General features: G+C 54.7%; 1 protein-coding gene across 7 annotated transcripts in view; it reads right to left on the reverse strand.

Annotated features, from left to right (window-relative positions):
- KLHL29 (kelch like family member 29) overlaps positions 1-16,292 on the reverse strand; it is a 315,301-nt gene that overhangs the window by 65,540 nt on the left and 233,469 nt on the right. For all 7 annotated transcript variants that reach the window (XM_067008043.1, XM_067008045.1, XM_059079189.2 and 4 more), the window contains one exon: positions 2,692-2,833. In XM_067008043.1, coding sequence (XP_066864144.1) covers positions 2,692-2,833 — 142 coding nt within the window. The remainder of the gene's footprint in view (positions 1-2,691; positions 2,834-16,292) is intronic.

The raw sequence follows: 16,292 nt of genomic DNA on the forward strand, positions 1-16,292 counted from the left end.
TAGATAAACATGGCTGTGGGGTCTCAGAGGGGGGAGCATAACCTTCCAGGGAGAGGCTGAGAAGCAGCAAAGTAGAGAGGAGAAAGTGGAGACCTTCCAAGAGACCTGGATTCACATCTTGGCTCTGCCACTGACTACCTAAGAGCCCTAGGCAGGTCGCTTATCATCTTTGAGACTCATTGTTTCTATCTGTCAAATGGAACTAGCAACACCCACCTCATAGGTCTCCCGGGAAGAACTGAATGATGAAGATGTATTTGACAAAAACTCCCCAAATTAGCAGAATGTCTGGCATACGTTACATGTTCCATAGATGTGGGTGTTTTTCCTTCCTTTCTGGAGAATCGCTGTCTGAGAAAGGTGGGGAGAAATCTGGATTGTGAAGATAGTAGGTGTTTGCTGGGCAAAAGGAGAGGGCCAGAGCCTGGAGCCCTGCAAAGTTTCTGTGATGCAGGAAGGGAGAGCCAGGGGTGGGGGCAGTGGGGGGAGGCTGGCAGGAGCTGCTCTCCACGGCCTTGCTGGGGGGCCAGGGTTTGTCCTAAGCAACTTCTGCATGGCCAGCCCTGGGGGAAACAAGAGAAGTCCATTTTGGCTGAACAAAGGGTTCAGTCACACCTCCTGAGACCCCAGTTTAAGATGCAAAGCCAGCTGTGCCCAGGTCAGGCAGAGCAGGGCCCTCTGAGCCCAGCTGACATGGAGGTGACCCAAGTGGGCTTGTGAGTGAAGCTGGAAGATGCTGTGACCGGGAAGGTCAATCTGGGTCACCTCTGATGAATAAGTCTGGGTCTAGGACTCTGTCTTCTGAAGGCCACCTTGGTTGTCCTGATGCCTGGAGTGGCGGCAGAGTCTGAGGAAGGAGAGTGGGAACCGAGGGGTACTCAGGGCCACCAGCTCCAGAGGCTAGAAGGTGGGGCTTGGAGCTCTCTCACAGAAGTACAATTTCGAGGCAGGACAGGAGCCAAGATGGTGGGGTGACTCCCTAACCACCAGTGGGTACTGTCTCTGAGGAGTTGTCCAAAGGGGGAGCCGCTTGGCATGGTGATGGAGAGCCAGGCTTGGCTTCAGACCGACGGCATTTTAGTCCTGGGTCTGCCCGCACTAGCTGAGTGACCTTAGAGCAAAGCCTTCCCCGAGTAGTTTCCTCATCTGCAGCGGGACAGTAATGCCAACTTCGTAGTGTTGCTGTGAGCAGTGAGATGACACACAGAACAAGGCACATAATAAATGTGCAGCAAATAGTTTTCATTTCGATTATGAGAGAGGCTGGAGAAATCTAGAAGCCTACACATGTCAGTGAAGCAGTGGCAGCAAAATTATAGAACTGGCTTCTAAGGGGGATTGTCCCCAAGCCTGAAGAATAGGAGGTGGCATCTGTGTGAGCTAGCCTGGTGTCTTAAGGACAAGGCATGCCATCTGAAGCGCAGTCCTCTGCAGGATTGGCCAGGGAGCCTGGAAAAATGCATTAGAACTTCAGAGTACAGCTGGCGAGCTCTCAGATAACTCTGAGGTGAACATATAGAGAGGTAGGGCCACGGAGGTGATCGATTCGTGAGCCAGGGAATGGCCCAGAGGATGCTGGAGACATAAAGGGAGGTCTCTAGTGATATGCTCACCATTTTTTATCAATGATTTGGATGACAATATGGAAGACATGTGACCAAGTCTGCAGGAGACGTCATATTGGGAAGGTTGGGTAAAGGTCAGTAATAGAAGCAGGCATCTAAAAGAGGCTAAGAGTCATACAGGAAGATATTGACAAGGTCTTGCCCTTGGGTCCCCACACCCAGCTGCTTAAGCCAGATTGTGAGGCGATGGACAGGGGTCCGAGTAGCTACCTTGACAGTCTTGGGGTCTTACTGTTGAGACAGCACGTGATGTGGCTACCAGCAGAGCAGAAGTGAAGTGAGGCTGCAATGATCAAGGTAGAGGGGCTGAATGAAAGAGGTGCTACAGACCACTCGTGGGTTCTTTGTTTTGAGTTCTGGGCACTGAAGGATGCAGAAAGAGGAAGAATCCCCAAGAAGGTAAAGGGACTGGAAGCCATGGGCTTGAGGGTATGGCTGAAGTCTTCGGGTGTTTGTCCTGCAGAAGACTTGGAGAGGAGATGAGCAGGGGTCTTCAGATATCTGTAGGGCTGTGGTGTGGGTGGCCAAGCCCATGTATTCTGTGTAACCCAGGGGAGGTCTGGGATCCAAGGGAGATAACAGGGAAGGTTTTTGTTATTGTCAGAGCCGTGTAAGAAGGCCTCCGGTGCTGCAGAAGGGGATGAACCCCCAGTCCCCGGGGCCGGGGAGCTTCTCAGTTCTCACGTAACTGTTGGCAAGGCAAGACCTCACTGGAACGGGTGATTTTTGGAAATTTATGAATCAGAGTACTGAGGTTTAGACTATTCAAAATAACTTGAAGCAGATTCAGAGTCACTCCTATAATGTCACTCTCCCTCCCTTGTCCTTCCCAATATTTTCTTGAGAAAGGGGTGGAGACACAGCTACTGCCCAGGGAATTACACACAGTCACGTCCCACCGTCCCACCCCCGGCCCCCTGCCCCCAATGCAGCCTGAGTTCCGGGCTGCCGCAGGCCGTGCGTCAGGACCTGCTGAGGAGCTGGGGCGCCCAGGAGGTCTCAGGCACTTCTCCCCCTCCCCTCCAGCTCCCAGTGAAGGTGGCTCTGTCTGCCCTGTAGTACACACCTGGATTGTCACTCTCCCTCATCTGTTTGGAGGGCGGCTCATCAGTGTCCCAAGGCGTGGACTGATTGATGGGCGTCTGCCCCCACCGGATGCTGGTCGTGAGTCCCTGGGACTGATTGTCTGCTTTGGAGATGCCGGGGGCCTGGGGAGAAGCAGAGCAGGAGGGTGAGCACAGCCTGGCGATGGTCCGGCCCTGGCACCCATCCCCCACAGTACTCCTGCTGCCTGAGCCACGGGGGGCCAGAGGCAGAGACCTGGCCCTGCACCCAGCACCACGGGAGGATCGCAGGGCGTTTTGGTGCAGTAGCAGCAGCCGTGGCCTCGGCTAGATTCCCGCCTCCAGGGACACCCAACCTAACCCAGGGCCTCCTCCACCACCCACTCTACCTGAGCCATCAAAACGGAACGAGTGCTCTGTGCTATGAGAAATGACATCCCCCCCAGTCCTTGGGTCATTAATAAGCTGCAACAATATGCATGGGCATGTGTTGAGTACCAACTGTATACTCAGCCCGGGCCCAGTACCACCATGTGCCCAGCCCTTTGACATGTGAGAGGACGGCTCTCCAAAGCATTACCGTCGGGCCCTGCTTCCACACCAGCCTCTGAGGCCCCAGACTTCCCACTCCACAGAGGAGGCGTGGGAGGGGGTGGACTGGGGCCCCTGGGAGGACAGCACAGGTCCTGCTGCCAGAGCTGGAAGGCAGGGAGCATCTTCACTGGGACCTTCGGCTCCTCCCTGCAGGAAGCAGGCAGGCTCTCTGCTCCAGGATCTCACTTGCTAATTTAGATATTCAATGAGAAAACAAACCTCAGGGCGAAAACAAACATTAGGACAGCACTGGTCTCCCTGAGCTACCACCTTACCATGGAATATTATATAGGCAATAAAAATCATGTTTACCCGGCTACCCTGGTGGCGCAGTGGTTAAGAATCCGCCTGCCAATGCAGGGGACACGGGTTCGAGCCCTGGTCTGGGAAGATCCCACATGCTGCGGAGCAACTGAGCCCGCGCGCCACAACTACTGAGCCTGTATGCCTGCAGCCCATGCTCCGCAACAAGGGAAGCCACCGCAATGAGAAGCCCGCACACCGCAAAGAAGAGTAACCCCTGCTCGCCGCCAACTAGAGAAAAACCCGTGCACAGCAACGAAGACCCAATGCAGCCATAAGTAAAATAAATAAATTTTTTTAAAAAAAGGCTTTGGAGATTAAGACTTGTTTAAAGAAAAACTCATGTTTACTAAGAATTCCTAATGAGGTGGCGAAATGCTTACACTATAATGTTAAGTGAGAAAAGCAGGACATAAAATGACACGCATATAAACTTATCATGTAAAATAATATGTGCAGAAAGGAAAAATCCCCAAATATTAGCAGGAATGTCATTCTTGGGTGAAGGGATTAAGGGAAACTTTTATTCTTTTTGTCTATACTTCTCTGTAGTTGCCAAATTTTCTACTGTGGCCATTACCATTATTTATAACATTATAATACTTATAATAAGCAAGAAAAAAAAATCCCCCAAACACATTGGAGGGCCTGGTACTGGGATAACTGGGATGTGAGGGGGTGAGAGTCTCAAGAGAGATGGTTCCAGGAGCAGTGACCACAGCTTGCAGGAGCATAGCCAGAGCCCAACCAGGTTTGGGGACAGTCACAGGAGGGCAAAGGAGCTTCCAGGGTCATCTGCAGGCCTCTCTCAGGTGAGGCCCCAGTGCTCTTGCCTCCTGTTGGAAGCTAAGTCAGTGACCCAGCTGGTGGGGGCAGCGCCCCTTTCTGGGCATCTCTGAGCAGCGGGGCCCTCCTTACCAGGCTGGCTGGAGAGTACCGGCGGGCGGGAGGGGTATGGACTTACTGGGGCTTTGATGCCTTACGCAGACGACAAACAGTGCCTGCATCAGGGCCTGCTGGGAGAAGCGGGGAGAGCATCCTGTTAGGACCATAAGCTGCGCTGAGCTAATTGCATTAGGCTGTACTTTATCTCTGGCCTGCATTTCAGATGCTTCGCTTCTGTGAACAGCGCAGGAAACAAAGGAAAAGAGTGAATCTCCGGAGGAAAGAACAAGTCTGCGGACAAGCTTCCTTATCAGAGGCCTCTGCCCCACTTCTGTCTGTGGGGCAGATGAGACAGGGTAGGCGGGGAGGCTGGGGTTTAGCCACACTCACCAACAGTCTTAGGGAACTTGTGAAACAAAAGCGTGGCTTGTACAGCGTTCTCTAAATAGCTTTCCAGGGTGCCCTGCCTGCAGCCCCCTCTGTATTCCCAGGCTCTTGGGGAGCTGGTGGGTCAGAGGTGCAGAGGTTGCTTTTCCCACAATAAGAGGCATCGGGGGGAAGAAGCCAGTGTGATGTCCCATTCGGGGCCCTGTTTGGGGGTGGTTTGAATGGGGAGACCCCGGCCTCCTTACCCCTTCTGCCACTAGGGGGTGCTGCAGCCCCCTCTCTGCGGCCTGGAATTCCCAGAGGCCTCCCAGGCCAGAGGCAGGTTTGGTTTTCTGGGTCCTCCTGCAGTTGCCCTTTGTCCTGGCTGAATCAGCACCCAGGCCTAGTAACCTGACAGGGTGGGGCAGGGCTCCGTGAACTTAGAGGCCCTGGGCCTGGTCCTTAGAGCAGCCGCTGCCGCCCGAAGGGGTGGTCGGGGTCTCCTGCTTGAGAGTAGGTAATCAGACTCTAAAACTTCAGGCGTTCCGGGTTTTGCCCTAAAATCGGGGGAGTTTCTGAACTTGAAAAACTGCACACTTTTCCTCGGGCAATTGATTCTATAACACTCCTGCCAGCTCGCTCACTTGTGCCTTTGCTGGTCAGGGGGTTTGCTCTTCAGTAAACAGGGCCCCTGCTCTGTGGCCGGCCCTGCCCAAACTGGGCCCCCTGGGCTGGGGACGGGTAGTCACTGAGACTCAGCCCTGCCCTCGAGGGGCTGCTCCCAGCTATGAGTCACACTCCAGAAGGAAGCTGAGGGTGCAGGGGGTGCAGGGGGTACTGGGGCGGGCCCAGGGCTCTGGGGTGATTGAGCTGTGGCTACAACAGGCCTGCTGTCTGCCTGTGTCTTTCATGAGTATGACAAGCGAGTTCTTATGTACAAGAAAGAGGTTCTGCTGTGAGAAGGAAAGCAGCCAATTTTTTTTTTTTTCTTTAGGAAAGATAAATAAGGACACTCATTCTATTTGACACTAGCAACTTCTGAAGCTATGAGCAACTTGCGGTTCAGGACTTTTAATTCATTTTAATTGAAAAAAAGAAATGAACATTCCTTCCTTCACTCCCTCCAGAAAAAACATGGACACGGGTCTTGCGCTTCGCCGAGGCGCCTGGACGCCCAGGTGGTGAGGAATGTTGCAGCTGGTGATGTGAGTCAGCTCGGCCTGACCAGAGCCCTGTCCTCCTGCAAACGGGTTCCAGGCCCAAGGTAAACTCGAGGTTCCCAGGTTCTGGAGGCTTCTAGGGGACCATGTGTGGGTTTGCGCCTCCAGCTTTGAACTTGGCTCAGAGTCCCCAGAGGTCCACAATTCCACCCAAGTCTCTCCAGGCCACCTCCCTAGCCCAAATGCCAGGCCTCCCCGAGTTTCAGGGGGCTGCCAACTCAAGAAGGTACAGACACCAGCCAGGAGAACAGCCTGGGCCGGCGGGGAGGAGCGCAGGGCTGAGGGAGCCTCCCCTCGGCCCCTCCCACCGATCACGGAGGACATCACCGAGGCCACGAAGGCATCTGGCCTTTCCCCAGTGTTCCTGGCCTTGCTTCTGCCGCAGTGACACGATGGCACTCGGCACAGAGAGGCAGCCGAAGAGAGCCCTCTTCCTGCCCGGCGCCTCCGAGTGGCCCTACCTGTCCATCACTGGCCCAAGCAGGCTTCTCTCTGCTTCCCTTTAATGAGATGCTAATGGGATGCATCATTAACGCAGCAGCTTTTAAACCCCAAGCTCTTGTAAATTTTCAAAGGTCACATTTTTATGGCGGCTGACAGCATCCTGCTTCTTTCAACGGCTGAAGAACACTAAGGACCCCGATCCTTTATGGATGAAGCTGTCTGTGAGGGGTGCCGCGGGTTGAGGTGCCTGCTGGTCGGGGGGCTGGGAAGCTCCACCTGCGACAAGCCCCGCCGAGGCCCCTGGGTTGTGCTCTGTCAGCGTGGGGAAAGCCAGTTACACGTCGCCTACGGAGCGGTACTGGGGACCCTGCTCCACTCACGGGTTGGCGTGCGGGGCCGCAGGTGGTGCACGGTGCGGAGATGCCTGTGCGCCCGTGAAGCTGTGACAGCCCGGAAGGGCTGCTTTTGCTAATCTGTCCATCCAAAGGGAGCCCTTTTTTCTGCTTTGCACAAGGGTGCCATATAGGCCAGCAGCACCCCAGGTGGTCAGGGAAATTTGAAAGATGATGGGGCCTTGCCACGCCTCGCTTGTTCTCACCCCTTGCCCTGCACACGTGAGGATCACAGCCTCGGAACACTGCCTTTCAGGGCCGGTACTGACCTGTACTGGTGGGTGGGCTCCATGACGGCAGGGACCCTCACGGTGCCTGGCCCAGCGCCTGCCGGCCTGGTGTAGGTGCCCAGGGAAGGCAAGGTCTCTGAGTTACAGTGTCGGCCAACAGTAGGACTGCTCAACACTGTTGGCTCACGAGTGCATGAATGCACGGCCCACACTTCAGGAGAGGGAATGATGGGAGGAACAGAACAGAGATGTGGAATCGCTTAGTGCACCTGGGAAGCCTGATACAATGTGTTCCTCTCACTGGGGAGATGACATTTCCAGACCGTGGAGGCCTCGTGTGCTGGGACCCCCAACACCATTGCCCTGAACGCTGCTGGAGGCTGCCTGGAGGCCTAATGCCTCAATCTGTTGACCCCTCGCCCAGTGCCTGAGCATAGTCGGAGATGTGGGATGCTGAGGTTGACTCCTGCCTCGATGGGGCTGGTGGAAAAACCAGAACTCAGCTTCTTCCACTGTTCACCCAAGGACGTCAGAAGAGAGTGAGTCAATGGAGCCTGGAAGTTAAGGGGAGCTGACGTTGGGCCACAAAAGCTGGGCAGCGTTCAACAAGGCAGATGATTCTGGCCAAGGTCGCCACCAAAGGACCCCACAGCACCTGGTGCATTTGCAGCCTAGATACAGCGGACAGAGCCAGGCTCCAGGGTCCACTTCCGGGGGCTCACGTGGGCCTCCTCTCTGGCGAATGACAGTGCCAGGGTCCAAGTCCTTCTCCTGCCCGTGAACCTGCCTCCACAGATTGGAACCTGCAAGTCTTGACACTTGTCACTCATGTGGTGTGACAGTGTTAGCAGGGACTGCCATCTGCTGAGCATTCCTGAGTACAGCCGCCCCTACCCCTCACAGCAGTGAGCCCCTTCTGCCAAGGGAGCCCAGAGTCCCCCCGGCCCTCACCTCGCTTTAATCGATCAGACAATACTCCCATGCTCACTCTGGGCCAGAAGTACCACTGGACACCAAGGCACACCCCAGCTGGGGATGCGGGGGGGGGGGGCGGGTTGGGAAATGGCCTGTGATGAAAAGAGAAGCAGCAGGGCGGCCAGTAGTGGGAAGCCTGGGGCTGACTACTCTCTGAGCTTCACCTGCAGCCTCATTTTTACCTCACCTCTTCCAGCGATTCCCACCTAATTTGGGAAAGACGAGCTTTGGTGAGATATCCCCGCGGCCCCTGGCTCTGGATTCTGAGAGCCCCTTCTGCCGAGGGACTGCTGATGTGGCCTGAGCCCTGCAGTGGACCTTTGGCAATTCTTTTCCTGACTGCCTGGCACCTTTTGAACGCCCCCATCTTGCCCCCGTCTTGAGGTGGAAGCCAGAACACGTGCTCTGCCAGCTTCACTTGCGGCTGGAGCACAGGCGTGCGCCCGCCCGCTCAGACACACAGGGCTGAGGTTTGGGTCTGGGGGTCGGGCAGCATGGGGAAGCCAGCACAGCTCCGAGCCCACGCTCTGCAGAGGCTGGTAGCAGAGGCACACGGATTTGGCAGCACCGGGATGATGCAGGTTCTGGTGTCCTGGGCTCAGCATCAGTGGTGAATGCTCTCATTTCCTTTTTCTTCTTACTCTGAAGCATTCTCAGGGCTCCTCTTGCAGGTTCCCACGGGGCTCCTAGCAGACATGAATGCCCAGGCATCTCTGACCACCAAACCCTGGGCTGCCCTGGGAATCAGCTCCTGGAGGCTGCCAGCTCCAGGACTGAGCATAACTGGGCAGCCTGCCCCCTGAAAAGAGTGGGTATTTCACCCCCTTTTCAGCATCCCTCTTCCTGCAAGGCACTTAGGGGCTTCATGGTGCCCAGGTCCAACTGTGGGGACTGACGGAGGCCAGCTTTTGGTAACCTTATTCAGACTGGGGTGTTGGGAACCTCCCAGGGGCCCTCACACTACACAGGTGAAAGCCCAGGAAAGCAATTCTTACTTAAAGGAATGGTGTTGTAATGGTGGAAATTCAGGCTGGGGGTAAGGGAGAGATATTTTGGTGTCTGAGTTTTTTAGATTACAGCTCCGGGGTTTATACCTAGATGTCTGGCTTTCTAGGACTTGCAGGTTATCCATGAGAGCCTGGCTTCCAAGATCACACAGGTAGAGGCATTGACCACCTCTATGGCAGGGGCCCTCTGGTTTGTGTGAGTGCACATAAGAAGATTCCGGGGGGCAGGGTGGTAAGAATTCAGGCTTCAGGGGCTTCCCTGGTGGCGCAGTGGTTAGGAATCTGCCTGCCAATGCAGGGGACGCGGGTTCAAGCCGTGTTCTGGGAAGATCCCACATGCCGTGGAGCAACTAAGCCTGTGAGCCACAACTACTGAGCCTGCGTGTCTGGAGACTGCGCTCCACATTGGGAGCGGCCGTGATAGTGAGAGGCCCGCGCACCGCGATGAAGAGTGGCCCCCGCTCGCCGCGACTGGAGAAAGCCCTCGCACAGAAACGAAGACCCAACACAGCCAAAAATAAAAAATAAATAAATTTTAAAAAGGCAAAATGTTAACAGGTGTTAATAGGTGGTTATAAATTTATAAAAAAAAAAAAAAATTCAGGCTTCAGGACCCCACCTTCAGAGCTTCTGATTCAGTAGGTCTGGGGGGGACCCCAAAATGTGGCTCCTTAACAGGACTACCAGGTGACGCAGTCTATGGGCCTCACTCTGGTGGGGCTAAGGACAGTCTTGACGTTCAAGTTCTCAGACCCCTGTGTCCCAATGTGGGGAACCTAGGGGCTGAGGCTGCTGGGCAGGTCCCAATCGGGGCAGACTTTTTGGTCCTGCTCATGCGGCTCATGGGAGCCAGACAGGTGACACCGTCTTCAGGGACTCCCGTTCCCAGCGTAGGTTCTAGGGGTCAGAAAAACGTGTTGACAGACACCAAAGCTGTAAGTCTGTGACCTCTGGGAAGAGCAAATGACATTTATGGGTCTCTCAGTTCTCATTTCATGATTGCTACTGAACCCCAAACAAGAAAATAATCGCAGTTAAATCCCCACTTGGGGCCGGAGGAGGCTCTCCTGAGCCCCTCCTGCCTTCATTAAACAGGCTGCCCTCTCTGGCGCCCTGAACCCAGGCCGCACCCTCGGCACCCCCTTCGGAGCAGCGCCATAATGCGCTCTGGAGCCCGATGAAATTTCTAATAATACTAACCAATGATGTGTTAAATTGAGACACTTCTGGCTCGCATTCTGGAAACTGCACGATGATTTAAAGGACCAGTGCTTACCTTTCTCTTTCAATTTGCTGCTAAATTACTGCTTTCGGAGCAACTTACAGAAAAGTAATTCTTTATTTAAATTTTAATTTCAAACTTGTCATTTTAAATATATATTCAGATTCCAATCATATTATGGAATATGATGATGTCTCTGGAGGGCAAGTGTTCCTGCCAGGAGCTGGGTGGGGGCAGAGGATGCGATGGGAGGAGGGGTAAGGGAGCAGGGGAAGCAGGTCTCCACCCCAGGGGACAGTGTGGCAAGGGCCACCATGTGCTGGGGTGGGAGACGGCACTGCAGAGGCCAGTGGTCAGCCTCTAACCTGGCCCTGCGATCCCAGGCAAATACTTTAAGTTGAAACCACCAAGCACTTCCTGTGCCCTCTTTCTCTTACTGAATCACCATGAGGGCCCAACAAACCCCCAGCCATAAATGGATTCAGGCACAGATGAGGTGGGGCTGCCCGGCTTGCCCGCATCCTAATGGCTCACGTTTATTGAGCGCCCTCTACATGCCAGGCATGGGCAGGATGTGATTTCTTTCCCTGAGAAAATCTGTGTTCTCACCTTCATTTTACAGATGAGAGTAAGAAGGCCCAGAGAACTTCAATGACAGCTAGAGCCTGCCAGGCTTGGGGCACTAGCCGAGGCCTGTTCTATCCTAAGACCCTCAGAAATGCTCTGTGATGGCTGGAATGTTCCCAGGCCCCCCTGCTGTGGTTGGCAACTCCATAAATGGGTGTAGTCCCATCGAGCCCCTGCCCACACTACCCTTTTGGGGTTGTGTAACCCCTTTTGGGGTTACACTTAGAATCCCTGGTCACAGGAGTACCAGGCATGGCCTCTCCTTCCCCCACCGTGTCCAGCCCAAGTGGGCCTCCTGCTCTGACCCCGACAGCACGCTGGGGGTGGGGAGCCAGATCCACTGGTCCTTCCATCATCTCTCCCACCCCCTTGGACCCCCAGACTCTAACCCACCACTGACATGTTCCACCAACCCCTGCCAGTGAGGTCTTGGCCCTCTCCAATGGGGCCAGTGCTTCAGTCTCAGTTCAGGGCAGCACAGACTGACATCTCCACCCTTCTCCAAAGCCAGCAATGCACTCCCACCCTTCACGTCCCCTCTCCCTCCCTCTGATCAGCCGCTTTCCCCTTGGCTTTCCAGCATGGGCACTGAAAAATCCTTGTTCGACCACTTTACCTGCCATTCCAGCATCCATCTACCTTTCCTGTCCCCCTCCATGGCATGCAGGACACCTGGTACCCACGCCTGTTACCCCTCAGCTTTCACTGCTTAACTCCTCCCACCCCTGCACTCCAGTGAAACCATCCGCTTCAAATGGACAGTCGTCTCCTATTGCCAAACCCAGGAGCATCTCCCCGTGCTCTCTCTGATCCTCAACACCAGCTTCCTCCTCCTTCCTACTTGAAACTCTTCCCTTCGGTTTCTGTGCCAGTGCTTTTCCTGGTTGTTGTGTCGTTCACTGGCCTCTTCTCTGGCTGGTTCTCCAGCATGGATGTGTTCCAGGGCTCACGCCAGGGTCGCTCCGGCTCTGGCCCCTTCTCTCAGCTCCATCTGGGCCCTATCTTCTTTCATAATTATTTTTCTGATATGAAACGTCTGTGTGGTAGCCATCATCTCTGGTAGAACCCAGCTTCCTATAGTATTCTGGAAGTATGTTTGCTATTCCCTGTTCCAACATCAAAGTCTATACCTTGGAAACATTTGTGCGGAAAGATCAGCTCAGACGGCCTCCCTTGCAAATGTAAAGCAACTGCGGCTGGGGCTGGTTTTTGCTCCGTGCCCCCTCGCGTGCCCTGTCCAGACCCCCAGCCCCTTCCCCCAGACCCCCTCCCAGTGGATGGGCCTCACGGACAAAAGAAATGATAAATCTGGTGGAACCTTACAAATCAAAGCTTTCAACTTTCCTCTAACGACGTTTAATGGAAAACTTCTTAGTCCCATTTCCAAGTAACTTTTCATCCATTACAAAACCCCACAAAATTTTCAAAGGGGCTTTGAAATAAGATCACCTAGAAAAAAAAAAAAGCCCATCACAAACGAAAGTCTTTGAAAAAGAAAGAGGCCCTTCCTGTGCTTCAGCTCCCCTCGGATATCAGTTTCCCTTTCATTCTGCTGAAAGGTGCAGGGCAGGCCTGGCCCTCAGCAGACGCCTGTGATGTGAGGAGGGAGCCAGTGGCCCAGACGGGTGGATGGGGATGAGGAGGAGAGTGAGGGACACCTGTTCGCAGCGCTGGGCCAGGCCTTTCATCGCCCCCTTCAATTGGCCCTCGCGGCCCCCCGACAGCTGTGTTCCTTGGAACCTGCCCGGCCTGCTCAGAGGCCCAGCTGCCCTGCTTGTTCTCGCCCGGCTCCGCACTGGTGACAGCGCAGCTCCCTCCGGAGCACAGAGACCCATCTTCATTCTTGTCGCCGGAGTGGGCGGGAAGGTAGGTGAGGCAGGGGCAGCCCTGCTCTGATCCGTGATGGACGTCTCCCAGATGCTGGCCCTGCAGGCGATGACTCCGGGGCCCGCCCCTCGACCTCCCAGCCTCAGAGCCTGCGACCCGCTCGTCCCCCCCCCGGGGGTTGGCTCCAGACTCACAGACGCACATCACACAACAGCCACGTCAGGAGCCTCTGTTATCTTCAGATCTGAAATCCTCAGTGAGTCTGGCGAGGAAAAGTCCCCTGCGCAGGGCAGCTGAGCTGAGAGAGGGGGTGGGGATACGCGCGGGTCTGTTGCTGACCCGACCTGGCCCTCAGACGCCTGTACTCTGAGCGCCCGATATTAATCTGGGACCAGGCCTTCCTGGAGTTGGCTCTGAACCGCCCGAGGAGGGGGAAGCAGCGGCCTCGCAAGAACGGCTTGGCCAGGGGCTAGCCTGGCCCCTCTGCACCCCAAGACCCTCCCAGCCCCTCCCCAGAGAGCATTCTGGGACAAACTGTGCTTTCCTTGTATGGAGGACCCACTGGAGCCAGAAAGGACCCCAAGAATAAGCACTAGCCCACCGTCTGCGGCTCCCCTGGGGTCCTTTCTTCAACTAACGCCTGACACTCCTATTCAAATCCACCGTCCACCTTTTGAGTCGTGGGTCTGGATGGACTGCTCCTTGTTTGTCGTTACAGACAAAGGCTCGCCGGCGAGAGGGAACGGATCTGACTTCCGAGCCCTCTGCCTTGTGACTCTCTGGGCAGAAGTCAACTGAGAGCTCGACTCTCACGCCTGGTGAGACGGTCCTGACACAGGCATCTTCAGCGACCTCGTTAGAAGCCTAATAAGAGAGAGGATTGTGACAGGGCCACCCCGAGGCCGGGCAGGACAAAGAAACAAACAACATAGCACAAATGTCGCCGCAAGGCGGCTCCTCAGACGGGGTGGCACACCTGAAGGAGCTGTTTTACTGCCAGGGCTTCAAGACTCAGGGAAGCAAGTCAGTGCCCGAGTGTGTGTCTCAGCACTGGAGCCTAGATTCCGAGGCAGTATAGCGCTGGGAGCCCGGTGGGTTGACCAGCGCTGCAGTGGAATCTTCCGGAACGCTTGAAGAGGCACTCAGTTGACATCTTCCCGCTGCCTGGTGCTTTCTCTTTGCTATCTCCTGCCCAGGCTCTCTGTGAGAGAAGTGTGCGGCCAGGCGGCGTCCTGAGGGAGGGTCGTGCCCTCTGGCCGTGGTCCAGCTCAGCTACGTTAGTTCAGGACTGAGGCCGTTCAAGTGATTTATTTTTTTTTTAAGGAAATGGCAGCATTCAGCTCTACCCCATCTTTTCAGGCTTCAGAAAGCTTTCTGGGGCAGACAGATTCTATCTAACTCATTGGAGGTCCAGGTGCGAAAGGGAAAGTGGTGAAATCCTTAAGAGGTGGTGGAAGGGCGGGAGAGACAGGGAGGTAGTCCCTCTTGGGGTAGACAGACAGATAGGCTTCTCCAGGGGGGGTCACATGGGAGGAGGAGTGGGCTTCTGGGTGACCAGGGCAGGGTAACGCTCTGGCCCTGCCCTGCAAGAGGATGCGGCAGGCACTGTACCAACCCCTGGGGCCACTGGGTTGGACCCACCATGGAGATGGCCTGAGAGGCTTTCTGCCTGTGGCTGCTTGCTGTCGATCCTGGGTCACAGAGAGGGTCCCAGACAAACCCCACCCACTGGCACCCCTTCCCCAGCAGACTACCTGGCCAATGCTCCCTTCCTTTCACCTCCTTGCAGGGCTGCCTGGATACCACAACTCCACCCATTTGGTGCTGGGGCCCATTGACTCAGATGCGTCATTCATTCACTCATTCATTCACCCACACTTACTGAGACGCTATCGTGGGGTTGAGACGATGATAGGTAGTCTCTGGCTTAGGGGAGTGCACAGGCTATAAGAGAAATCATAATTATAACAGCTAATATCTGTCAAGCCTTTAGATGTGCCAGTTTACAACACTCAAGTCCCAAGAGTTCTCTGAGTCCCAGAAGGGAGGGTTAGGAACTCAACCCTATGAATTTGGGGAGAACACAGTTCAGTGCCTTGTACCCACATAGCATGCACATCATGGATGCTGAGAAAATGCTTGCCGAGTTGAGTTGAGCTCTCTCTGCCTGTTGCTTCTCTGCCCCACTCTGTCCACCAGACTCCAGGGGTATTTCATGGAGGGCCCCCCACAGGCCTGACCAGCCTTTGCTTGGTCCTCCCACCAGCCTGAGCTCTAATTTTCCGGTGGTTTGCTTTTTTCTCTCACAACATAATCTCCCTGATCTCTAGTCTTTCCCGAATGCTGTTGAAATCCTTGTTGTATTTATCTCCGGAGAATCCGCCATGCCCCTATGCAATTTTCCATTGTCATGGTTCGTTTTAATTTCCTCTAAGACAGTTGGCCACTCTCGTGTTCAGAAACGGCTTGTTCCACTTAATAAGAGCGCTTAAATACGCAGACATGAGAAGATTCCTTTGCTCGCCCCTAAACATCACAGTAAGTGGAGTGAGATGCATGCCCTGCCTCGTGCAGTGAGGCTGAGCCCATGCCAGGTGGCTTCCCAGGAAGAAGGAGCTTGGAATCAAAGGTACGAGGGTAGTGTTCGCTTCGGCAGCACATATACTAAAATTGGAACGATACAGAGAATACCGCAAAAAAAAAAAAAAAAAAAAAAAAAGGTACAAGGGTAGAAGCAGGATCCGAAAACTTCTGGTGGAAACCCAGCCAGCCTGAGTGGCCACCACGGAATCGTCCAGCTGACAGCACAGGGTTTCCTGAAGTGCCTCCCATCTCCGTAATGATCAGAGCTCTGGCGCCGCAGGTGGGAGGTCTGGGTTCGAGGCTGGCACCACCTCGAACTTGCCTTGTGACTTTGCACAAGTCAGTTTACATCTCAGAGCCCCTACCTCTTCATCTAGAAAACTGGCCTGGTAATCCTCCTTCCAAAGACTGATTTCAGTGAGGAGTAGAAATCCCCCATTTCCAGGGCTTATCACAGAACCTGGGACAAAGCAAGGGGCTCAGCAATGGCAGCTATTATTGGTATTGGGGGAACCCAAGAATGCAAGAAGGATGCGGTGCTCAAGGCATCTGTCTTCCACATCCCTTTTCTCTGGGTTGCTGGAGCCAGAGAATCCCCCCAGGCTATGAATTATCAAGAAAGGAGAAAGGAGAGGAAAGCAGGCTGGATTGTGAGTCACGTGCCACATCTACCGAAGCCTAGCCATTTGGCCATAAGACCAAAGCCAGGGTATTACAAGCTCTGGTGGCAGCTGGTCTGACTTGCAGGTCAAGGTCTCAGAGCTGTGCTGGGCTTGTAGACCCAGATAGCCAGGGGCAGGGTCCCAGGGCACCTTTCTTTGGCTTAAATAACAGCAGTGAGGAACCAAGAGTCTAGGGTGACTGGTGGATGAGAACAGGAAGGGAGAGGCACAGGCACTGACTTAAAAATCCCTGATAGAACGGCAGC

The sequence above is a fragment of the Kogia breviceps genome, chromosome 11 (genome assembly GCF_026419965.1).
Source record: "Kogia breviceps isolate mKogBre1 chromosome 11, mKogBre1 haplotype 1, whole genome shotgun sequence".
Taxonomy (NCBI): Eukaryota; Metazoa; Chordata; class Mammalia; order Artiodactyla; family Physeteridae; genus Kogia; species Kogia breviceps.